At 36.9% G+C, this 25,405-nt stretch overlaps 1 protein-coding gene across 2 annotated transcripts in view; it reads left to right on the top strand.

Annotated features, from left to right (window-relative positions):
• Positions 1–25,405, top strand: part of CLTC (clathrin heavy chain) — a 67,236-nt gene that overhangs the window by 12,437 nt on the left and 29,394 nt on the right. For both annotated transcript variants that reach the window (XM_030296101.1, XM_030296102.1), the window contains exons 2-8: positions 12,379–12,586; positions 16,035–16,303; positions 16,860–17,021; positions 20,364–20,477; positions 20,897–21,070; positions 24,026–24,223; positions 24,947–25,147. In XM_030296101.1, coding sequence (XP_030151961.1) covers positions 12,379–12,586; positions 16,035–16,303; positions 16,860–17,021; positions 20,364–20,477; positions 20,897–21,070; positions 24,026–24,223; positions 24,947–25,147 — 1,326 coding nt within the window. The remainder of the gene's footprint in view (positions 1–12,378; positions 12,587–16,034; positions 16,304–16,859; positions 17,022–20,363; positions 20,478–20,896; positions 21,071–24,025; positions 24,224–24,946; positions 25,148–25,405) is intronic.

Below are 25,405 nucleotides of genomic sequence, written 5' to 3'. Positions count from 1 at the left end.
TTTTGGTAGCATTCACTTGTTCTGTGCCAGCTGAATGACATTTATGCAGAAAAGGACATGACCTTGGAGAATCTGCAAGATTTGAGACTTAAAAACTTCCCAATATTCCCCTGTAGTTTGATCAGAATTGAGGTGTAATATTTCATCTAATTATTGGACTGTTTTTTTTTTAAATTTTTTTTTTTTTAACGTTTTATTTATTCTTGAGACAGAGAGAGACAGAGCACGAATGGGGGAGGGGCAGAGAGAGAGGGAGACACAGAATCGGAAGCAGGCTCCAGGCTCTGAGCCATCAGCCCAGAGCCCGACGCGGGGCTCGAACTCACGGACCACGAGATCGTGACCTGGCTGAAGTCGGACGCTTAACCGACTGAGCCACCCAGGCGCCCCGGACTGTTTTTTAAGAGTGAGTCAAATTTAAGGTTTTAAAATTTTCCAGTCAGTAGTTGGCTACAAGTAGGAAAAATTCTTTTTGAGTTTCCTGATAATTTACCAAAACTAATAGTCTTACAGTCCAACTGTGGTTCCTTCTTGAATATAGTACTTAATTTTGGAGTGAGTGACCAGAGTCAAATACTCCTAAGAGACCGTGATTGCCTGAAAGGCTAACATGGAGTGGAAACAAAGGGTCAGCAAGAGTTAAAAGCATTTTTACTTCTTGCTTGAAATGTGTGGAGTACACAAAACAATGGCCAGTATCCTGTTGATGGAAGAACTAAAGGAATGCTGCATTCTCAGCATTTGTCTTCATTTCCTGTAGAAGACAAACTGCAGTTTTTATTTGACATTCTGCTAGTTTCAGGCTAGTTTCAAGGGCTCAGTGAAGTGACTGGTGTCAGCATTTTTTTTTTTCCACTGTGATTGATATTAATGAAGGTAGAGGATGTTTAGGGGTTTTTAAAGGAAATTATGCTGAGTGGAATACTTGGGATAGGAAGTTAACCAAATCTTCAGGCACTTAACTTCAAAGTAACTACATTGAAAAAAAATAACAGCGTTGAGTGATATCCAGGTATCAGCAGGTCTCTCTCAAATTGTTGACTTCTTAACTCTCTAGTGGTAACACTTACTAGTAAGTCTTTATCAAGACACAGGATTCATTTACAGAAAAGGTAACTGAAATAGGACAATACATGGAGTACCTACAAAATAGATTCATCTGAAATATACTAGCTTGTACGTACTTCCTTTCCATTGTAACTCTTCAGATGAAACCAGGAGGAAGGATCTGGAAAGTGTAAAGCTAAGCACTAATTATGAGACATGTTTTTAGTAATGCTGTCATAAACACAAGTTTTAATGTATTTTGATTTTCAGCTGATACAGCTGGTAAATGAGTTCTCTTCTGAGTTTACCAGTCATTCATTAGGAAGCAAAGTCCCTGAGTATGCTTATAAAGAAGGCTGTTTGCAGTGAATGTTCCTATTGATCAAATGTAACAACTGTTGGTTGAAATTAGTAGGCTCAAAGCAAGACGAATATTCCTTTAATTATATGATGTTTGTAGGCACAAACAATTGTGATTGGTTGCTGTGTGATAGAGACTGTGCTAACAGAGTCTTCCTCTTTAGTCCAAGAATTGGGCATTGAAGAATAGCATGGGGGTGCCTGGGTGGCTCGGTTGGTTAAGCATCTGACTCTTGATTTTGGCTCAGGTCACGGTCTTGCAGTTTGTGGGATTGAGCCCACATCAGGCACTCTGCTGTCAGTGCAGAGCCTCCTTGGGATTCTTTCCCCCTCTGCCTCTCCTTGCTTGCTCCCATGTGCACTCTCTCCTTCTCTCTTTCTCTCAAAAATAAACGTAAGAAAAGGAAGTGCATGGTTTTACCTGGTTGTATTGTCTTCTAGCATTTTCTGCCTTTTATAATAAATGCATATTATTGGATTGCATACAGCCATAGTCCATTCAGTCCCTTTAACACTATTTTCATAGTTTAATCACTAATGTATTCTAATAAGGTACTAACCATCACTGGGTTCCTGATTCCTGCCATATATATAAAGGGTTTTCTAAGCTGTGTTTAGTAATGTGTTTTGAGTAAAGCAAATTGGCCTACCATAGGTTTGACTATGTAATGTTAGTAGGATGACATCAGAGCCATTCTGTTTTGAAAAAGTATATATCATGATGTCACAGTCCCAGAGTAGGTACTGTAAAATGGCAGAAATCCATAAAATAAATCCATGAAATAGGGAGTGCTTATGTGGCCTTGCACTGTTTTAAGTGCTTGATGTGTGCTAAATAACTTTAACCCTCCACGTAGCACCTAGGCATGCTTTGCTCAAGCATGAATGAACACTTTCTCTTTTCTGTTGCCATGTTTACAGTCAAATCAAGTATAGTTCCAGAATCAAGACAGGAAAAACAAAGCTTTTAAGTCATTAAAAACTGATGAGCCTTCAACATAGATTTCTGAATCTAATTCTGCTGAAGTTCAAAAAAAAAAATTTTTTTTTTTAGGGGTGCCTGGGTGGCTCAGTTGGTTAAGCATCCCAACTCTTGCTCTTGGTTCAGGTCATGATCTCAAGGTTCTTGAGATCGAGCCCTGTGTTGGGCTTTGTGCTGATTGCAGGGAGCCTGCCTGGGATTCTGGCTCTCCCTCACTCTCTGTGCCTGCCCATGTTGTCTCTTTCTCAAAATAAATAAAAATAAAAATTTTTTTTATCATATCTCTGATTTTAATACAATCTTTTCCACACTTATTTTTTAAATTAGAGATTCATCATACAGTTGTGTATCTTTCTCCAAAAGCGTTATGATATTGATGAATATCTTAGAAATTGAGGCAGTGGCAGTTTATCAAGCATAGAGACAGGCCTCTCTTTTCTCCTGTTTTTCGAAGAAATTACATCTTATTATATCTGCACATTCTTAATCCTTTGTAACCCTGGGCCTTTGCTGTTTGAAAGTGTAGTGATTTCTTGAGGGGAAAGAGCACCTAGATTGAGGAGTTCTTCCCTTGGGTTCTCACTTCTGCTAGTATTGAACTTTGCAGATTTTTTTCTCTCAAGCCTCCTGCAAGCTGTCTGGACTTTAAAATTTGAAGGTTCTACTTTTTCCTCCGTCTTTTTGTCTTGTTTGAAATTCTTGTATAACTTTACCAATTGTCCTTCCTATTTTGCCAGAGTTTAATTTTAAGTTACCTTTTTCTCCTTGTTGGACTCTCAGGAAAAACGTCTGAAAACATTGCCCTTCATTAGACTGTGCAACGATGGAAATGTATATTTTGTGCCTTCCAATAGTAGTCACATGTGGCTGTTGAGTACTCGAAATGTGCGTAGTGTGACTGGAGAACTGAATATTAAATTCTATATACTTAAAATTGAATAGTTGCACGTGACCAGTCGTTTCGGTCTTGGACAGTGCGACAAATCTTCATTCTGATTGGACAACTCCTTTAGAGTATAACTAACTTGAATTACATCATTCTTTGGTTTGATTTTCATCTTTACCTTTTGAAAGTTGTATTGTTCCTTCCTGCCCTACAGGTAAATTGCCTAATAAAAATCTGATCCTTATACATTTAGTTTTCAATTTCTGTAACCTTGTAAGAGAATAGAAATTAATCCCTTTTTAAAAACTTGAAAAAAATAGGAAGCTTTCATATAAGAACTGGGGAGAGGCATATACCTAGTCATCTAGATTTTTAATATTTTGCTATATGTGTTTCTTTTGTTTTAAACATTTTAAAGAGATTCAAACCATCATGACCTTTCCTAAATACTTCAGTATACGTCTTTAGAAAATAAGAAAAAAATTTTTTAATTTATTTTGAGAGAAAGTGCAAGGGAGAGAGAGAATCCCAAGCAGGTTTTGTGCTGTCAGTGTAGAGCCTGACACAGGGCTGTATTCCTCAAACCTTGAGATCATGACCTGAGTGAAAATCATGAGTTGCACACTCAACAAATTGAGCCATCCAGGCGCCCTTATTTATTTTTTTAAGTTCATTTTTTTGAGAGAAAGAGAGAGGGGCAGGGGGAGAACACTAGTGGGAGGTGGTAGGCAGAGAAGGAAAGAGAGAATCCCAAGCAGGCTCTGTGTTGTCAGCCCAGAGCCAGACTGGAACTCTGTATTTTAAAACATAGATATTTCTGAAAAAGTATACATCACTTGTTTTGTTAATGTTCCTCAATTTTGATTCCTCAAAAATGGGTCCTCGTGATTAGTCCATGTTATGTACTTTCAGCAAGAATACCACAGAAGTAATGTGTTCTTTGTACTTCATCATATCAGGAAACATACTGTTGATTTGACCCATTGCTGGTGGTATTAACTTTGTTTGATGAAGGTTGTGTCTGACAGGTTTCTTCACTCTGAATCTCTTTTCCCCAAGTGTCTTAGGAAATACCGTGAAACTATGTAAATATGTCATTCCTCAAAATTTCATCCATTAATTTTAGTATCCATTGATGAGTCTTCTCTGAATCAGTTATTGTGATACTTGCAAAAGAGTGACTGTTTAAAAATTCTATTGATTGGTCTTTCACCACTTTTTGAGAATTTTTTTTTTAACTTTTATTTATTATTGAGAGACAGAGCATGAGCATGAGCATGGGAGGGACAGAGAGAGAGGAGGAGACACCGAATCTGAAGCAGGCTCCAGGCTCTGAGCTGTTAGCACAGAGCCCAGTGTGGGGCTCAAACTCACAAACTGCGAGATCATCGCCTGAGCTGAAGCCAGATGCTTAACGGACTGAGCCACCCAGGCGCCCTGGTCTTTCACCGTTTTTAAGTTTGCTTTCTTTATAAGGAACAGTTTTTCTTTTTTTTTTTTTTTTTTTAATTTTTTTTTTTCTTATGTTTATTATTGAGAGACAGAGACAGAGCATGAGCAGGGGAGGGGCCGAGAGACCGAGAGACACAGAATCTGAAGCAGGCTCCAGGCTCTGAGCTGTCAGCACAGAGCCCAACGCGGGGCTTGAACACACAAACCGCGAGATCATGACCTGAGCCGAAGTCGGACACTTAACCAGCTGAGCCACACAGGTGCCCCTATAAGGAACAGTTTTTCATTTTTTGTTAATTATTATTTTTTTATTTATACTAGTGTGGACTCCTGATTTCATGAACCTCTTTTAATTTATAATTGTCCTGAAAAGTAATTAATAGTATACATATTATAAAAGAAATGCTATCTTTCTGTAAGATCATTCTTGCCTCTATAACATTAGTTAGACATATTGAAGAGCAAAGATGGAAGAGGCTTTCACTCTTTAAGAAAGTTCTTTTATTTGAAGAACTTAAATTTAGTTGGGTGATTTGACTTGGAATTATGTGGCATGGGCTGATTAGGAAACATTGGGAAACTCTGGTTTTGGAAAGGTGTAGTATAGAGGTGCGTGTGTGTCTTTTAACCAGGTGGCCTAAGCTTTTCTGCACATTGAAGAGTGAAATTCTATGGTTGCTTTACATTTTAACTTCTGGTTGTTGTTTTTTTTTTTTTTTTTTTTTTTTTTTTTAGTATTGAGCTCTTTAGGCTAAAGAGAATTTTTGATGGTACTGACCTTATGCCATCTGTTTGTGTTATCTTTCCCAACTTGCTCCCTCAGCAAAGGTGGTAGAGCATATTTGCCAAGTTTGTTAGAAAGCTTTAGCAGTGTTCCATGGTGCACCTAAAAAAAGGAATTAAAATAAAATAGGGTTACTTACTTTGAAAATGTTACATGGTTCCATGTTACATGGTTTTGAAGATTTTGGTTTCTACCTAACTTTAGGCAAATTAAAGAACAGAATTGAAAGTTTGTTGAGTGTAATTTCCTATTCTTTAAAAAGGAAAAAAATGGCATTTCACAGTGTCTGAGTAAGTTTAGCACCCAGAGACCACTAATCTATTATCAGTAGTTAAAAGATATTCACACCCAGAGTTACATCCAACCTGCAGGACAGCTGAATTAAGTAGATAAATGCAAATACAAGAAAAGCTAATCTTGAGCCTAAGTACTCTTGAGTTGTGTGTTCTAAAAGTATCTATTGAGCCTTTACCGTGTGTCAGACATTGTTCTAAGTGCTCTACATTAAACACAATTCTGGGAGGTACTGTTATCTCAGATGTTCCAGAGGAGGAAACAGGTACACAGATAACTGATTAGCCCATGATCATCAAAGTGACAAAACTGGCACTAAAATCCAGACGTTTTGTCCTTATGAAGAATCTACAGAACGAACTAATTTTGAATGGCACTTGTACTTTATAATCAATGTTATATATTTTTATAGTAATTGTCTAGTTGAGTGAAGAACCTTCTGTGTTCTCTAGATAATAGGGGGTCTGAAATACTATCTGTATGCCTCACTACAAAAACTAGAAATGTAGTGTCCCCACACCCCCCACACCCCCCACCGCCCCCAGGCATGTTAATCCAAATTGGGGTGAGAGGGAGAGGAGAGGGAAGAAGAAACATTTTTGTATCATTTCTAAAATGTAACTCCAGGATTCTCCAGAGTTTTGGTTTGGCTGATTAACAACACATTGACTTAACTTTTTGGAAACTAATCTAGGCTTAAGTGTCAGGCCCTACAATATGCACTTATGGACCAGTGCCCAGAATGTAGTGTGGAAACCAAACGAATTGCAACATTTGAGTTGGTTTTCAGAAAAGTTGATAATTTGTATGGTTTTGTGCATGTGCAATTAGTCTTTTGTTTTTCTTTGTTTAAAGGAAGGATGGAAATCTATACTTTCATATACATAGGTTGTCTCTAAGACGGAAAAGCATCTCTAATTGCTGGGGGGAGAGAGGTATTACTGGAAGCATAGGTGGGTCACTTCTCAGTATACCCTTTTGTACTGTTTGAATACTTTGCCATATGCATATAACTGTTAAAAAAAAAAATAAGTAACCGGCCCCAGCGCGTTCCAGTCGCGCAACGACCGCGTGGTAGAATATCCGGCTCCGTGGCTTTTGCTTCGGTGTTTCCTAGGCATCGTCGTGCAGGGAGTGTCGAGCCCGCCCAAAATGGTCGTTTCCCCTACAGTTTCCTGTACCTTTTGAGATGTCCGTCATTCTGTCTGGTCCTGCCATTGATCCATGCCATTTGCTACTGAGATGTCTTCATTCCTGTCTGCCTAGTCCCATCAGGACAAAAGATGAATCATAAAAAAAGAAAAAAAAAGAAGTAGAAACAAAAGGAGGAAACAACCACATGTTAAACCTTTCCGAGGCATTGTGCACATCATGTTTAAAGAGTTTATTTTGTGATTGGTTTGCATTTTCACTGGTTTGTCATGATTACAGTCAGTGTCCAGTTTGTTAAGGAAAAAACTATGTGTATAATTTTGCTTGTTCATTGCATGCAATGTAAATACACTTTAAAATTTAGATTCCTAGTGCCATCTCTTAAATATTTCTATCAAGATTAGTAGAGCAGACCCACATACTTCAAACCATCAAACAATGCCAGTTGGGTTATTTTTACCTCTGTACCTTGAGAAACATGGCATTCAGTAAACAGTTGTCTCCTTTCAAATTTTATTTTTAAAAATACGTGTTAACCTAGTTTCATATAATGATACTAAACTCAGTGTGATTGATACACAGAATTGCAAGTCCTTAGTAAAGGAATCTGTTGAAAGCAAAACAATGTCCAATGACTCTCAAAATAAATATGATCAAAGCAACAAAGATGGTTTTCATCTTGTCTTCCATTTTCTGTGGAACAGTTCGGGCAGTAGCTGCTCTTCCCAGTCAGGGCCTTAAAATCACACTTTAAATCTCTATGTAAGAGCACATAGCAAACAGTACTGTACTTGTTGCCAATGATAAAAGTTGAGCTCTCAAGGAAAAACCAGAATTTTGGTAAATCTGTATCCACTACTCATTTTCCCTCTTTGTCTTACATCATGTGGTTAACAGTTTATCCAAACTTAATGACTTTTCTGATGAGATTAGTAATGATGTTAATGAATATGTATTTTTTATATTGTATAACTAAGGGAGTTAATTTTTAGAAGATCTGCATAATTTAGTAGACCAATATTTCTCAGATAATCAATGCACGATGTTACAGAATCATGGACCAGTAAAAGCCATTTGAAGTACAAAATTGACTAATGGATTTTAGTGGAACAGAGTATGAAAATCATTGCTATGATTTCATATTCTACATTGCAACTAACTGTTTTGGTCTCTGAACTGTAGATAATTTTTTTTTTTTAATTGTGGTAAAATGTACATAATATAAAATTCACCATTTTCACCATTTAAAAAAAAAATAAGTAACCCCTTTTCTTGGACCTAAGTTTATTGATTCCATATTTTTAATTAAAAACAATTTTTAAGTTTATTTAGAGAGAGTGAGTGAGAGTGGGGGAGGGGGAGAGAGAGAATCCCAAGCAGGTTCTGTGCTGTCAGCGTGGAGCCCGACAGGGGGCTCCATCTCACCAACATGAGCAGAAATCAAGAGTCAGACCCTTAACCGATTGAGCTACTGCCCCAACTCCATATTCTTTTTAATTTATAATAAAAAGTATAAGTTTTTTGAAGTTAAAAAAATTCTTACTAGAAATTTCCAAGCATATGTCAAAACAATATCCCCATTTTCAATAGTAGCAACATTTTGTCAATTGAGACTATAAAAAAACGTAGCCAGAATTTGGATATTATTATGTATTCTCTGAAAATTGCTGCAAGTTTGGAGACTCATATGCCCTCTGAGTTTATTAGTGGTTTGTTGCACAGTTTCTGTGGTAGATTGCTCAGATACCATGAGACCTTTATAATTGACTAAGAATTTTGTATGGCTTGTGGTGTTTTGAAAATAAAACCTTTTTTGAGGGGTGTGGAGTCTGCTTGGGATTCTCTTTCTCTCCCTCTCCCCCACTTGCTTGCAGGTGCTCTTTCTCTCTCTCTCTCTCTCTCTCTCTCTCTCTCTCAAAAAAATAAATAAAAACTTTTTAAAAAACATTGTTGCTTTTTTTTTTTTTAAGTTTATTTATTTTTGAGAGAGAGAGAGACCGAGCACACAAGTGGAGGGGAGGGGCTGAGAGAGAGGAGACACAGAAAATCCCAAGCAGACTCTGCACTGCCAGCACAGAGCCCCATGCGGGGCTCAAACTCAAGAACCGTGAGATCATGGCCTGAGCCAAAACCAAGGATTGGATGCTTAGAAGAACTGAGCCACCCAGGTGCACCCCCATTGTTGCATTTTAAAAGTTTAATCTATATAGATATTAGTAGATATAGTTGTCTAGTATAACCCTTTTATTTTTTTATTTACTTATATATATATTTTTAATTTACATCCAAGTTAGCATGTAGTGCAATACTGATTTCAGTAGAACCCAGTGATTCACTGTTAATGATGGTGACTTGCCCTATTACTGTGTGTTTTGGGATCTTTCCCTTTTGAATATGTCATGGGAAAATATGGGAAGAATTGGTGAGTATTCTGAGCACTCTCACTGAAAAAGGATCACTAGTAAGGAAAAAAATCTTACTGATCTTATTTGAAGAAGTAGAGTCAAATGTAACTTTCTCTGAACTGCTAGGAATATGTCACTTGAAGTTCTGTCACTTAACAACTGGGAGAGACTTTGTAGAAAGGAGCAGTTTCCTATGTAGTTGTATAAATGGGCATTGATTATGTATGCTTTTTAAAATGTTTAAACGTGGAATTGGTGAGAGCTTGACACTTGCCTTTTGTTTAACTTTGTTTTTTAAATAAAGCATGGCTATTTCATATGGAGTATTTTGAATAGCACTAGGACATTCTTGGTAGAAAAGATAAAAAATATATATGCATAGCTTTCTTGGTAGAATGTGTAAATGAAGAATGAGAAAAAAATATATGAGGATTACATAGATTGCAAGGAGTGCAAGAACCCCATCCATTTGTAACCAAAACTGCTTTTTCTTCAAATAAAACAACCCTGAGGTTGGAGGTCAGTGCCTACTGTTGACAACATGCTTTTCTGACTACATTTATTCGGGGACCTAGCTGGGAAGTAAGAAACACAGATTTCTTGACTTTCTTTTTTTCTTCCTCTACTGTCTTTCCTAATAGTTTTCTTTTCTTATAGTTGTCTTGCACCTGCCTCTGAAGAGTAATTTGAGATTCAGTTAGTTACTATTTGACCCACACTATTAGTTTTTACTCTTTCTCAACATTCGAGGACTTAAGCTGTGACAATTGAAGATCAAAATTGTCTTATGTGAATGCTTGCTATAGTGACTTAGAAACCTAGAATTGTTCTTTTACAGAATAGTTTAGAAGATAACATGTTGCTCTTACACATATAGTTCTGGGTGGTCTGTAAGCCATTAGAATTTTTTCTCCACAATTACTAGAAAGGTTACAATGGAGGGGCGCCTGGGTAGCTCAGTTGGTTAAGTGTCCAACTTCGTGGATACTTCTACAATGAAGATTAATTTATTTACTATTACATATGAGCCAGTATGTTTTGATGTCAAATATTCACTATTAACAGGTTAAAATTCCCCTACAGGGCCGCCTGGGTGGCTCAGTCAGTTAAGCATTTGACTCTTGATTTCAGCTCAGGTCGTGATCTCATGGCTCATAAGATGGACCCCCACATGACAGTGTGGAGCCTGCTTGGGATTTTCTTTCTCCCTCTCTCTCTGCCCCTACTCTGCTCTCGCTTTCTCTCTCTCTCTCTCTCTCTCAAAAATAAATAAATAAAAAGAAAATTACATAAGTCTGAGGACCCATCCACTCAGAAAAATAGATGTCTGTATCTTTGAAACTAGTGGACAACTTGTTTTGTATAAGGCCTTCTGAAGCCCATCAACAATCCCTTCGTATGTGGTTGGGGTCCTCATTTATCTTCCTTCATTAGTTCTGGACCTAAAAGTTACTACAAAAGTTAAAGTCATGAAGAAATGAAAGTTAATAATTCCTAAGATTTTATTTTAACCAAATTTGTTACAAATTATTTATCAGCTTGTATACTTGCCTTGCATTGCAGCATATACTTGAATTTGTAAAGGTAGTTAATCTTCTACTTTATTATCATGTTTGTATTAATAGTTAGACTATTGCTTGACTCCTTGCCCTGGTATTCAGTAACTAAGTTATTGTAACTACACTTTGTAACTGGTTGTGCTTGCAGTCGTTGAAGTGAAAATAAAATGTAGTCTCTTAATCTTATGTTTTATTTTATTCAGAAGCCGGCCTAGTTATTATTAAGTGTGATTAGCAGAATTTGACAAAAGAATTTAGATAAAATACAGTTAACTTGGCTCAGGCCAGTCCATAAGAGAGTAGTGACAATGGTGGTCTCTGGGGAGGAAAATTGGATATCTGGGCGGTCACGGGCAGAAGGAAGACGTGTGTGTGTGTGTGTGTGTGTGTGTGTGTGTGTGTGTGTGTGTGCGGGCTTTTTAATTTTGCTTTGGATTTTGTTCCATGTGAATTTATTATCCGTTGGAAAAAAGGAAAAAAAAATGGCCAAGGCTAATGAAACCTTCAGTAACTTTTTAGCGGGACTTAATCTGTTAGACTACATTTAGGCACCAGAATATTAATGACCCACTCTGGTAGAGACCTTCTAGCAAGTGCCTTTTTCTCACACACTTACGTGGTTTTCAAAAACCTACCATCTTTAGATTCTCTATATTTATTTAGCAAATACTTTAATATCTTAATATACAAAGCAAATCTGATTCCATTATTTTCCTTGTAAAAACCCTTAAGTAGCTTCCTTTGCCTTTGGAGACATTCAGGATTCTTACTGGGATACATTCAGCTTATCAGTTTTAATTCTTTGCTCCGCAAGCCTTTCATAGTCATATATCTGGACCTTAGTATTTGTTCTTCTGTTGAGCATTCTCTTTTCTACCTTCCTTGGACACATTCCCTTAGCTGTGGGCCGCCTTTAACCAGGTCCCTCTTACATATCTTTGTTTTGGCGCTTTTGGCAAAGCATTGCCAATTGTTTACGTGTCTGCTTTTGTTAGTTCCTTTACATAAGAACTCTGAAGTTTTAAATCTCTTTTTATGCTGAAGTTAATTTTCAGATTCCTAAAGTCCAGTACTTGTGAGCAAATGACTGCTGAATATTGAAGGGGCTAAGGGAGGACAGACCTTAAACCAAAAAAGGTCAATGACCTCAAATCCCCTGAACCACAAAAGGTAGCTGTTTCCTTTACCTTTTTATGTATTTGTTCTGCCTCTTAGTTATAACCACAAAGTTAACATATCTCTAGTTATAACTACAAGGTTATAATAAAATAGTTGAATGCTGTATTTGTTGGAAGAACTGAAGGTCCATCAATAGCCTCATTTGAATGAATAACGGAGTTGTTACTGTTGACCTTGAAGCATTAATGGTTAAATGAGGTAATGACAATACGTGAATATCAAGTCTTTCTGATTCACTTTGTAACATGACTTATTATGTTTTTGGTTTTTTTCCCCAGCTCCAGAATCTGGGTATAAACCCAGCAAATATTGGCTTCAGTACCCTAACTATGGAGTCAGACAAATTCATCTGCATTAGAGAGAAAGTAGGAGAGCAGGCCCAGGTGGTAATCATTGATATGAATGACCCAAGTAATCCAATTCGAAGACCAATTTCAGCAGACAGCGCCATCATGAATCCAGCAAGCAAAGTAATTGCATTGAAAGGTATAAAAGATTGTGGGGTGGTTTTCTTTCCTTTTTTTCCTTCCCTATGTATAATTTATTCAAATACAATAAAAGGATCTACCTTTTTTTGTATATTAAATTTGGTTAAATCTGCAAACTTGAAGCTATTACTAAATTTGATTTTAACTACTTTCATGACTTGGTATGTTTCTGTGAAATGTCTTTCTATTCAGCATAGATCTATTTGGAAAAATTTTGAGTTTTAGATTTAATGAATTTAAATTTTGTACCTCCAGTGTGATAAGACTGTGCTAAGTACATAAATCCATCTACAGAAGACAAATTAGTGATTCATATCCTGAAATAAAATATGCTTTAATATTAGCACTTAAACATTGCATATTGATAAACTTAACATTTATGTTGTGCCTTTTTTTATACTTCAGGTGTGTGTTTCATTTAGATTGTCAAGTTCTAAGAATGTCTTGAATTGGGTGCCTGGCTGGCTCAGTCAGTAGAACATGTCAACTATTGATCTCAGGGTCATAAGTGTAAGCCTCACATTGAGTGTGAAGCCTACTTTTTAAGAAAAGTGTTTTACATTTACACTGATTATTAGAAGTATATGTATATGTAGATGGGTATTAAAGCTTTGGAATCAGGGGCGCCTGGGTGGCGCAGTCGGTTAAGCATCCAACTTCAGCCAGGTCACGATCTCGCGGTCCGGGAGTTCGAGCCCCGCGTCAGGCTCTGGGCTGATGGCTCAGAGCCTGGAGCCTGTTTCCGATTCTGTGTCTCCCTCTCTCTCTGCTCCCCCCCCCCCCCCCCGTTCATGCTCTGTCTCTCTCTGTCCCAAAAATAAATAAACGTTGAAAAAAAAAAATTAGAAAAAAAAAAAAAAGCTTTGGAATCAAGGGTATTAGAGTTTATTCAAAGTAACTTTTTAGTGTCACACAGTACAGAACTGTACAACCTATCAGTCCCAGCAGTTCAAAGAACCTCATACTGTCTGGGAGACTATCTTAATTTTTTTCCTTTGAACTATAGAATGAGAATGTAATTGATCCCCCTTTTTTTAATTAAAAAATGCTTATCATTTTATTTTAATATTTGAGAGAGAACATGAGAGGGCAGGGATGGGCAGAAAGCAAGGGAGAAAGATAATCCCAAGCAGGCTCTGCACTGACAGCAAGTTCGTGAGTTTGAGTCCCGTGTTGGGCTCAAACTCATGAACTGGGAGATTGTGACCTGAGCTGAGATCCAGAGTCAGACGCTTAACTGACTGAACCACGTAGGAGCCCCAAATGTCTGTTTATTTTTGAGAGAGAGAGAAAGAGAAAGAAAGAGAAAGTGGGGCAGAGAGAGAGGGAAACAGAGGATCCAAAGCAGGCTCCTCGCTGTCAGCATAGAGCTTGATGTGGGTCTCGAGCTCACGAACTGTGAGATCATGACCTGAGCTGAAGTTGGATGCTAACAGACTGAGCCACCCAGGTGTCCCAGCCCTTTCAAACAGTAGTTTATGAGAAGGCTAAGTGACAAGCTGGCTGACTCTAAAGGCATTTAACTGTCTATACTTTGCTTTATTGTTTTTCTTCTTGGTAGTAGGAGGAGGCTTTAGGTTCCTAGTAATTTCTTGATAAATTTGTTAGGTGAGTTGTTAAAGGTGCTGAAGTGTTTAAACAGATTTTCTTCACATTATTTAAACTTTGTATTTAGTAGTAATACTGGTTAGGGATTAAATGCAGGGTTGGGGGCAAGCATATTCAAATAACTATGTCACCATTAACACATCCAAGATAGGAGTTGTTGATCTCATCTTAAGGAAAGGTCCCAGCTTTCACTTAGGGACGCATGTTTTATAGCAGCAAGCTATAAAACAATTGCTTCTGTTAAACAGTACACATATTATACTTTAAGGTATTAAGCTCCCTTCAGCCTCCTTAAAGAATTTAGATTCAACTGCTTAGCACCTCTCACACCTCTCTATTAAAAGGCCATCATTTTAATTTTCTCACAGTTCTTTTCTATTTTTAATGTTATTGTTATCTTATCACATTTCTTAATGCTTTCTTATGTGTGCAGATGGTGAGTTATCTTAAATTAGATTGTATTAGTTATTGTCCTGTTATATAAAAAGAATAAATTGGAAAGATTTTCAGAGCATTGTAATAGCATTGTAGATTTGTGCCTATATGTCTACACTACAGAGTTAAGCTGTTAACCCTCACCCTCTTCCCCCAAATCACCCTACATATATTTACTCCAACCCCTCTTGTGTTAAAAAAACAAAACAAAACAATAAAAGTCTGATTAGGGATTGGGAAAGGCAGCAGAGGAAAATAAGTCATTCCCCAATACTGCTTCCCTCTGAAGGGAAATCCTTGGCTTCTTTTTATAAACAGGACTATAACTAACAATTGTTCAAGTCTGGTTGTGGTTTACATATTGTGTGGGATGGGAATAGCATTCTTTGTTTTATGCAAGAAGTTTTTACATATGTGGTAAGAAGGGTCATGGTACAAAGCTATATGTTTTGTGTCCCATCCCATCACCCCTCCCTTGCTACTACCTTATAATTTTTGTTCTTCAAGAGCCAGATTCTCTGTGGCTCAGGAATGGAGTTTTCCTTAGTCTCTAAGGGCTAATCTGGGTTAGAGAGCCTAGTGATAGCTGTGGGCTTTGACCTCTATTAATTTAGAACTAATCACTTTTTCAGACTTATAGATTTCAAATTAGAAATATAAGCCCTTGCATCTGACTCAGTGAACTCTTAACACTCAAGGCAAATGTCATCCTTTTACCATTGTATTAAATGGATAAAGCTTGAATTTTGTTCTTATCTCCAGTATATTAACAGCATCTGAAACTGCCCTTCTTTGTTTCCTCCTCCTTTTTCTCCGGCACCTCCACCTTTCCCTGTGTATCTTAAACCAGTTTTAGCATGCACTTCTTTTATGTGCTAGTAGTGTAAGACTGAGTTGAGGTTGATCCTCCTTCAAAAAGCAGTTTCCACAAGATTTTATTGGATGGGGGATGACTGCCTCTTAAAAAGTAGACATTTTCCCCCATGTGTTTGTATCAGATTTGCTTTGTTCTGTGTACCTGCAACTAACTTAATTTATGCATAAAGTAAACCTTCTTAATTAAAGCCTGAAGGCTACAATCTTGTTTTCCATGATTATTAAGTGAGCTATTCTTCAGACTCATTTTCAGTTGGGATTTAGAAATGTATAGCAGTCATCTATCTATTTAAAATGTCTGTTAGAGATAATAAAGTTTTTGCTTCAGCTGTAGATATAGATTGTGGATTTAGTCTTAGCTATCTCTACAAAGGTTGCTGCTCTAGTAGTGTCACTTGTGTAGTTGGTTATTAGTCTCCTAACAGAACCATTTTGTTTGAAAGTTACAAATCACTAGTCTAGCTATATAATAATTTATCCTGCACTTTGTTTTCTTAATGACTCACAATTCTTAATTTTGTTTTTAGCTGGGAAAACTCTTCAGATATTTAACATTGAAATGAAAAGTAAAATGAAGGCCCATACCATGACTGATGATGTCACTTTCTGGAAATGGATCTCTTTGAATACGGTTGCTCTTGTTACGGATAATGCAGTTTATCATTGGAGTATGGAAGGAGAGTCTCAGCCAGTGAAAATGTTTGATCGCCATTCTAGCCTTGCAGGGTGCCAGATTATCAATTATCGTACAGATGCAAAGCAAAAGTGGTTACTTCTGACTGGCATATCTGCACAGGTAACATTTTTCTAGATGTTTGATAAAAGGTATAGAGAATGAATGTTCTCAGAATGCAGTTTATTTTGAAATTAGGTTGTCTATGCTTGGTCCTGGTGAGTGAGACTTATTTGGAAAGACTTTCTTTTTTAAGAAATAAAGGTTGCTAGCTTAATGGCTTTATGCTGACAATACGTTTTCAGAGTACTCTTATCAGGTGATTTTAGGTTTAGGTTTTACTTGCAGTTTGAGTGGATATTGAGTTCCTGTGTGAATGATTTGGAACTTATTATGGCCATTTATTGCAGAATGAGTTTTCTAATATATATTCTTTAAGATAGTGTAAAGAGATGGTTGTATATGAAGCACATTTTAAGTATTCATATTGTTTTAATGTAATGTTGGAGCCAAATTTTAAATGAAGAGGTATCAAATCTACATTGAGAGACTACATTATAAAGAATTATAAATCCTGCCAAAAGTGATATAAAACATTCTAATTATTTTACCTCTTGATGAATCTGGGAGTTATTGATTCGTTGGGTCTCCAAACTTTATTCTCTTTGATCCTTTGTAGCAAAATCGTGTGGTGGGAGCTATGCAGTTATATTCTGTAGATAGGAAAGTATCTCAGCCCATTGAAGGACACGCGGCTAGTTTTGCGCAGTTTAAGATGGAAGGAAATGCAGAAGAATCAACGTTATTTTGTTTTGCAGTACGGGGTCAAGCTGGAGGGAAGGTAAGTTTTGGCTTTGGAAGTTGTTAGTGAGCACTGATCTTTGTCTCTCTACTAATTAGTCCTCTAATTTCAAAATAGTCTTACCCTTCATTGTTAATTTTTAATTTTTTTTCTTTAATGGACTGTGCATGAATTTTTAAAAAAAATTTTAAAAATGTTTTATTTGAGAGAGAGAGAGAGAGAGAGAGAGAGAGAGAGAGAGAGAGAACGAGTGGGGGAGGGGCAGAGAGAAAGGGGGACGAATGATCCCAAGAGGGCTCTGCACTAACAGCAGAGAGCCTGATGCAGGGTTCACATTCACAAACCATAAGATCTAGGCCTGAGCTGAACTCGGAGGCTTAACCTACTGAGACAACCAGGTGCCCCAAAGTTGTTTTGATGTTGTTGTTGTTTTTTAAGTTTACTTACTTTGAGAGAGACCAAGAGAGTGTGAGCAGGGAAAGGGCAGAGAAAGAAGGAGAATCTCAAGCAGGCTCCACGCCGTCAGCACAGAGCCCATTCAGGGCTCGAACTCACATACTGTGAGATTATGACCTGAGCTGAAATCAGGAGTCGGATGCTTAATCTGCTGTGTCACCCAAGCACCCCGTTAATTTGTTTGTACTATTCAGATTTATGGTGACTTAGTTTGTTTAAATTCTGCTTCTAGTGATACATGTCTAAAATGAATTAGTGTTTTCTTGTGATACTTGTCTAAAATGAGTAATGTTGTTTAACAACTTTTTTATATCAGCTCTTTAAGGGGCACCTGGGTGGCTCAGTTAAGCATCCAACTTTAGCTCAGGTCATGATCTCACGGTCGGTGAGTTCGAGCCCCGCGTCAGGCTCTGTGCTGACAGCTCAGGGCCTGGAGCCTGTTTCAGATTCTGTGTTTCCCTCTCTCTCTGCCCCTCCCCTGCTCATGCTCTGTCTCTCTGTCTCAAAAATAAATAAAAACATTAAAAAAAATTTATATTGGCCTTTAACACTATTTTTATTGCCTTTACCAAAGGCCTTTGTTTTTAAACTTTACTGTGTGTAAGAGTGATTAGGGTTGCTGCAATGTACATTTGTTTGCCTTACATCTGGAGAGTCTGGTCCAGGGGTACCTGTGTGGCTTAGTTGGTTAAGCGTCTGACTGTTGACTTAGGTCATGATCTCATGGTTCAGTTTGTGAGATCCAGCCCTATGTCAGGCTCTGTAATGATAGTGTGAAGCCTGCTTAGGATTCTCTTTTTCTCCCTCTCTCTGCCCCTGCCCTGCTTACACTCTCCCACTTAAGCTCTCAAAATAAATTTTTAAAAAAATAAAAACATAATCTCATTCAGTAAGTGGAGCTCATAATCTACAATTTAAATGCCATAGGTGTCTAGATGGGTATGGACTACAATTTGAGTATTATCGTCCTAAGTCAGCTTCTCAACCCTGGCTGTACGTTGGAATCACCTAGACAAATTGAAGTACTATATATTGGGATTCTTAGTTACAGACAACAGAAAGAAGGCCTGGTTGGTTAGAGTATAAAAAGTTTAGTGAAAAGATAATGGATTATTTACATTTAGCTAGGAAGGTTTAAACCCGAGCTTGGAAAAAATGAGGAATAAAGGAGAATGGGCAGTAGTCATGGTCCCAGCCTAAAGCCCTGCCATAGAACTTTGGGGACTCAGCTACTGCTATGACTGCACTTCTGGATGCCACAGTTAGTACTGCTGGCTGTAGAAACTCATAAGATCGAGATTGCTTGAAATCTATAGTCTCTTAGCAGAGAGGGAACATACGCGCAGAGAGTTAAAATTCTGCCTAAAATTTCAGAGTAAGAATCCCTGAAGTGAGGAATGATCCAACCATCCTTTCAATATGACAAGGATAGAAAACATTGGTATTTATGTCTCAATTGGTACAATTTAACAAAAAGACACATAAGTTTTAGAAATCCGATCTTATCCTTAAGACATAAGGCTGAGACTTTTTTTTGAAAAGTCCAAAAACTTTGTCATTTTTCTAGTATCTGAAAACCTGTGCCTGAGCCTATAGTCTGCCATGGCTTTTGGAAGGCAGCTATATTCTGTACCAAAGTCTGCCATGGCTTTTGAAGGAAGACCCAGTTCTTTTCAGTATAGGTAGTTATCCTAATTAAGGATGAGACCCTACAAGTTTCATATGGTATATATCTTGGAAACCATATTGTTTTCTTGTTTGAGTCCGTTCTTGACATGACTAAGCTAAATATATAATACTCTTTTACTGAGATTATTTACTTTCTTTTGCCTGGCTGATGTACAGCATCAGATATTTTAAACCAAAATATTCTCATCCATGAGGTATATGTGATTAGAGAGACAGTTTAGGTGTATATTTTCCATCTGTGTTAGAGTAGATGTATAGGCAGAGAAGGATTTAACAATTTAAGTTAGAGTTCTATTTGGAAATACTAAATTATCATTGAAACCCATGAGAAGGTGCCTTTGTTGGTAATATATTACCATTCTGTGTCCTTAATACAAGGTAGATTGAGGTATGATCCCTCTAACTATTCATTTAACTTTTTAAAGTTTTTATCTTGAAATAATACAAGGACAGCACAGAGAGATGCCTATGTTCTTTACCTAGTTTTTGGTTACATCTTACAGAGCTATATAGTACAGTAGAAAAACTAGAAACAGATGTTAGTACAATTGTGTTATTCTGTGTCATTTAATAGGAGTAGATTCATGATACATACTATCTTCCCTCCTGCAACCCCTTTTTAGTCACACCCACTTGCTCCCTTCTCCCCCCACATCTGTAACTCCTGACAACTACTAATTTACTCTCTGTTTGTATAATATGTCACTTCAAGAATGCTATATAAGTAGGGGCGCCTGGGTGGCGCAGTCGGTTAAGCGTCCGACTTCAGCCAGGTCACGATCTCGCGGTCCGTGAGTTCGAGCCCCGCGTCGGGCTCTGGGCTGATGGCTCAGAGCCTGGAGCCTGTTTCCGATTCTGTGTCTCCCTCTCTCTCTGCCCCTCCCCCGTTCATGCTCTGTCTCTCTCTGTCCCCCAAAAAATAAATAAACGTTGAAAAAAAAAAAATTAAAAAAAAAAAAAAGAATGCTATATAAGTAGAACTGTCTAGCTTGTGACCTTTTGAGATTAGCACTTTTTTTTTTTCACTTGGCATAATGTCCATGAGACCTTTTTTTTTTTTTTTTTTTTTTTTTTTTTTTTTACTGAGGAGTATTCCATGCTATGGTTGTACCATAGTTTAATATTCACCTATTTTGGGACATTTGGGTTGTTTCCAGTCTGGGGCTACAAATAAAGCTGCTGCGATCAACTGGTAAATGATCTAGATTTATATCAATTTTATTTTCTTGTGAACAGTTACATATCATTGAAGTTGGCACACCACCTACAGGGAATCAGCCCTTTCCAAAGAAGGCAGTGGATGTTTTCTTTCCTCCAGAAGCACAAAATGACTTTCCTGTTGCAATGCAGGTATTTTAAGTAAAACAAATGGACTTTTAAAATCTCTCCTCATTACAAAACTAACCCCAAACTGCTACTTACAGTCAATATTAATAGTACTTAGAGGAATATCCTTTATTTAATAGTAAAGTTTATTAGTAAAACTTTGTGAAGAAATATTCTTAACATTCACATAATACATAAACTGGGTTATCATAAGTTCAAAATTATGTTTTCTCTTTTATACATTTTATTCATACTCTTTGTTTACAGTAAGAGCTTGGGATATTAACGTGCTATAAAAAGGAGAAACCATACGTACGTTAACTTTTAAGATTTTTCATATACGCCTCTTGTCAAAGTTCTAGAATTTACCATATCTGAGATGGAATTAAGTTTTTTCTTTGTAGATTCATGATTTTACTGAAGTGTTGATTTTCTTTATACAGATCAGTGAAAAGCATGATGTAGTGTTCTTGATTACTAAGTATGGTTATATCCACCTCTATGATCTTGAGACTGGTACCTGTATCTACATGAATAGAATCAGTGGAGAAACAATCTTTGTTACTGCACCTCATGAAGCCACAGCTGGAATAATTGGAGTAAACAGAAAGGGACAAGTAAGGAAACCTTGAAACTTAAATTAAGCAATAAAGTAACACTGCTGTTAGCTTTTCTTTTTCCTAAAAAGCAAATGTGGTTTGGATGTCAGAAAATAATATATACATAAAAATACAGAAGCACGTGATAAAAAGTCTCTCTTTGATCCTGTCTCAGAGAAAGAAACTGACATATAGCCACTTAGGATTGTGTTTATCTGTCTTTATTGTCAAAAGAAATGACTCTCCATACAAAGAAATTATTTGGGTCACATTTTACAGACACCATACTTTCTTTTCAATAGGGTTTTTTTTTTGTTCCTGTGATTGCTAAAACAGATAATCAACTATTGGGAAAAGAATTCTCTTTACATCTCTTTTCCTAACTCTAATTATTATTAAATATTTAATGTTGGAAGGTGATATGTTATGGTAGCTATTGTGGGGTACCTGGAAAGTTATCCAATTAGATAGGGAAAATATTAGTTGTTCTGAAATTGTCACATTGAACAGACCTCTTCACAGCACCTAACCAAGTGATCCTTTTTCTCTTTTCTTAGTATTTTAATGTTCCACCAGGAAGTATCTTATTTTCTAAAAAATGGTTAAAATTTCAAAAGCAATACTGTTATTGGTCTTGCCTTTTGCTAGTTTTCCTTCAAGTTAGTATTTTTCCCAGATAGAAGTGGATAGGGTAATAATGTATGTATGTAAAGAGGCAAATATTATAGAGAAAGGGAGTCTTTCTCTACCTATCATTCCCTATCTCCTTCCCACACCTGGTTAGGTGCTCCTGCTTTATTCCCCTAGAATTTAGGTAGCTCTCCTCATAGCACGTATCACAGTGAGTTAATTACCAATTACTTGTTAAACTGCTTCAGTTGCTATTCTTCATTAGGAAAGGGACTTTTCTTTGTTTAATTGTATTTCTACACCAGTCACTGTCTGGGCGTATTTCTACACCAGTCACTGTCTGGGCACTAAAACAACTTTAAAAATTCAGTAGCTTTCATTTTATTCAGTTGTATGGATCTCTCTTGGAAAAATCAAGAATGCATTGGCCTTTTGGTGAACTAGATTAGTGATAATTTAATAATCATGAAGTTGTTAAGCCAAAGATCTTTTTATTTCTGCCACTGTGCTGATGGTTTTAAGATAATGCTTAAACTAAAGTATCTGGAAGAGTTTCACCTTGTATATTTGCTGTTCATAACTCTGATTTTAAGAATTTATTGATCACCTTCCCCAACAGATTTTGTGTGCCAGTTGCTCTGAGTAGGGAGATGAGTGTTTATAGTAAGCTTAGGACATTTCCTCCACTCTTTGATCAAAGCCAACTACAGTTGGACATATTTCCTAAGAATGAAGTCATGGTTTCTATTTGTTTGAAAATGAAAAGCTATCAAGAGAAGATTTTTGCCAATATCTAGCTTAAATTCTGAACTTGGTAGAACTGAGTGGGTACTTTAGAAGGTAGAGAGGAACCTTCTCTGTCCCTTGTAGATCTTAAGTACTGGTTGCTAGAAATCTGCTAGAATAGTCTAAAAATAGGATGAAGATGAAACTAATGGATTTGGTGTCTGGGGAAGATAAAGGTGTAGCAATTAGTAGGAAGTTTCAGGCAGTGTAGTTGGAACTAGATTTGTTCATCTTTACTTTTCCTAGGAGCTAAGCATGAAGAGTCAGGTCCAGAATGCAAACTGTTAAGAAAGTAATTCCTTCCTTTAATGTCTTAATTTGTAGTAGAATGACATGGGGCAGATACAAGATAGCCATAGCTTTGGGGGTGGGGCGGGGGGATCTGACCTATAGAAGTGAAAGCATTTTGGAAGTTAAAATTTCTTCATTTTTCTCAAAAGGAAACAGAACAGGCAAGGTACACTGTTACTGTCTGTTTGGTTACTGAGTTCTCAGATTGTATTTTTATTCTTAGTCCTGGGACAGAAATTTCACATTTTCATTTATTTAACAAATATTAAGCATTTATCTTGGGCAAAACACTGTCTGGTACTAATAATGCAGCTAAGGAAAGATACATCCCTGTCCTTATGTGGAATAGTGACTAAGAAATAGATGAGAAATTGTAGTATTAGAAGTGCTGTTGGGGTAATATAAGTAGTTTATAAGCTGAGGTATATAACCATCTTTGGTGTTGGGGGAGAGGAATGGATATGAACATAGTGAAGGAAAGGTTCCCTTTCTCATGTCAATTGATAGTAGTTTAGATTTTAGGCAAATAGGGCAGGATTCTGTGGCAGTGACATTTTAGGAGGACTAGGATGAGTAACTGTTCCCCAAATAGAAGCAATGGAAAGTGCTCTTTACTGATGCTACATTTATTAAGCAACTGCTGTATACCTTGCATTACATTAGGTGCTTAAGGAGTCAGTGATCTCTCCCCTCATTGTTATATAATTTGGCCTCTAGGAATGTAAATGTAATTAAAGAAAATTACTGAAAATCTTTGTTTAAAAAAAAAAAATCCTGAAGTTAAGAAGAATATACCTTAAACTTCTTCCAGCTGAGCCCTAGATTTCATTTAGATTTCATAGCTTTTTCAGAGTCCTGTAGGTTGTCGAGACTGTCTCTCTCAAGAATTGATAAACAAAATGGAGAGCTGTCTTTCAGAGCTCAACTAAATGGGAGCCTTTGGTATTAACCATGTTAAGAATGAATGGATGGTAGCAAAGCAATTTGTTTGGACAATATGAAGATAGTATGAAATAGGGAGTTATTTGTCTTACAGAATGGCCAAATTGTAGGAATCCGCAACTGTTTAGCAACTCTTTAGTCTTCTCTGTCTTGGCTTTTTTTTTTTTTCCCCTTTAAAACTAAAAAAAAATTTTATGGCAATAAGAAAACAACTGTCACAGTTTCATTACCTTATGACTCAGCAGTAAACAGCTCTAAACAGATTTGGTATCTTTGATAGCCAAATGAATACATTGCAGCTATTCATTAATCTTTAAATTTCAGGTTCTGTCAGTATGCGTGGAAGAAGAAAACATAATTCCTTATATCACCAATGTCCTACAAAATCCTGATTTGGCTCTGAGAATGGCTGTACGTAATAACTTAGCTGGTGCTGAAGAACTCTTTGCCCGGAAATTTAATGCTCTTTTTGCCCAGGGAAATTACTCAGAGGCAGCAAAGGTAGCTGCTAATGCACCAAAGGTAAATAGCTATGAAGTTGCCACGATTGGATTAATGTTAATAAGTTCTGTTTGTAATACTGTTAGGAGTGGAACCAGTTCTCCACAGAGAAAACTGATCCTTTTTAGCTTGCATTTCCTTTAGTCATATATGAGTTACATGTCAGTGCCTCTAGATTTGGTTAGCTTTTTAAAACTCAGATGTCTGATATGTAGATCTAGCAAGCTATGATTTACATAGATGTAATGTTCAGTTACTTAGTTACAATACTGATTGCCCTCATCAATGATAGTTACTGATTTTATTTCTAAGATTTGAAAAGTTAAGTAGAGCATGTTAGTAAGATTTGTCTGAAGTTTAGTGGAGTTTATTCTTACCAGCTTTGTATTATGTTGGACTGAATTAACCTTACACCTTGATCAATCAGCATTATGAAATTTGCACTTAATGTAAACCTAGAACAATAGCTAGCTATAAATAGTTTATGATTATGCTGTTCTCTCATACAATGGCATTGTAATTGGGTTGATAGATTTCTGATTCTGAATAATCTCATAACCTTGAACCAGAGGCGTGACGGACCTTTAGGCGTGAATCTTTACCATTCAGTGTATTGAAGATTTTAAATTTATTATTGGTAGATGAAATCATGCTTTGAAGATTGGCCTAAGAGATCCGTGGAGTTATTAGTGTGATGTTGGATCACCTATTAAGAGGAGTCTTTAACATTTCTCTTTCTTAAAGGGAATCCTTCGTACTCCAGACACTATCCGTCGGTTCCAGAGTGTCCCAGCCCAGCCAGGTCAAACTTCTCCTCTACTTCAGTACTTTGGAATTCTCTTGGACCAGGGCCAACTAAACAAATATGAATCCTTAGAACTATGTAGGCCTGTACTTCAGCAAGGACGGAAACAGCTTTTGGAGAAATGGTTAAAAGAAGATAAGGTACATTAACTTACGTTAACATATTTTTGCTTTGATTGCATTAAATACCACGGTAGCCAGTTAAAAACATTTAGGCTGCACCAAAATGTCCACTATTTACTGCTTGCAGGAATAGAACAAGGACAGACATTGCATGAGATGCATAAACTTAACTACCTTTTGAAAATAACGTTTTTTGTGGCATGTTGAGATAGGGTATTTTCAGTTTTTTAAATGGAATCCAGGATTCTTGCTTGGTGCTTAAAACTACTAACCTGG

Source organism: Lynx canadensis, chromosome E1 (assembly GCF_007474595.2).
Source record: "Lynx canadensis isolate LIC74 chromosome E1, mLynCan4.pri.v2, whole genome shotgun sequence".
NCBI lineage: Eukaryota > Metazoa > Chordata > Mammalia > Carnivora > Felidae > Lynx > Lynx canadensis.
Note: the sequence above shows the minus strand (reverse complement) of the source record. Positions and strands in the feature narration are given on the sequence as shown.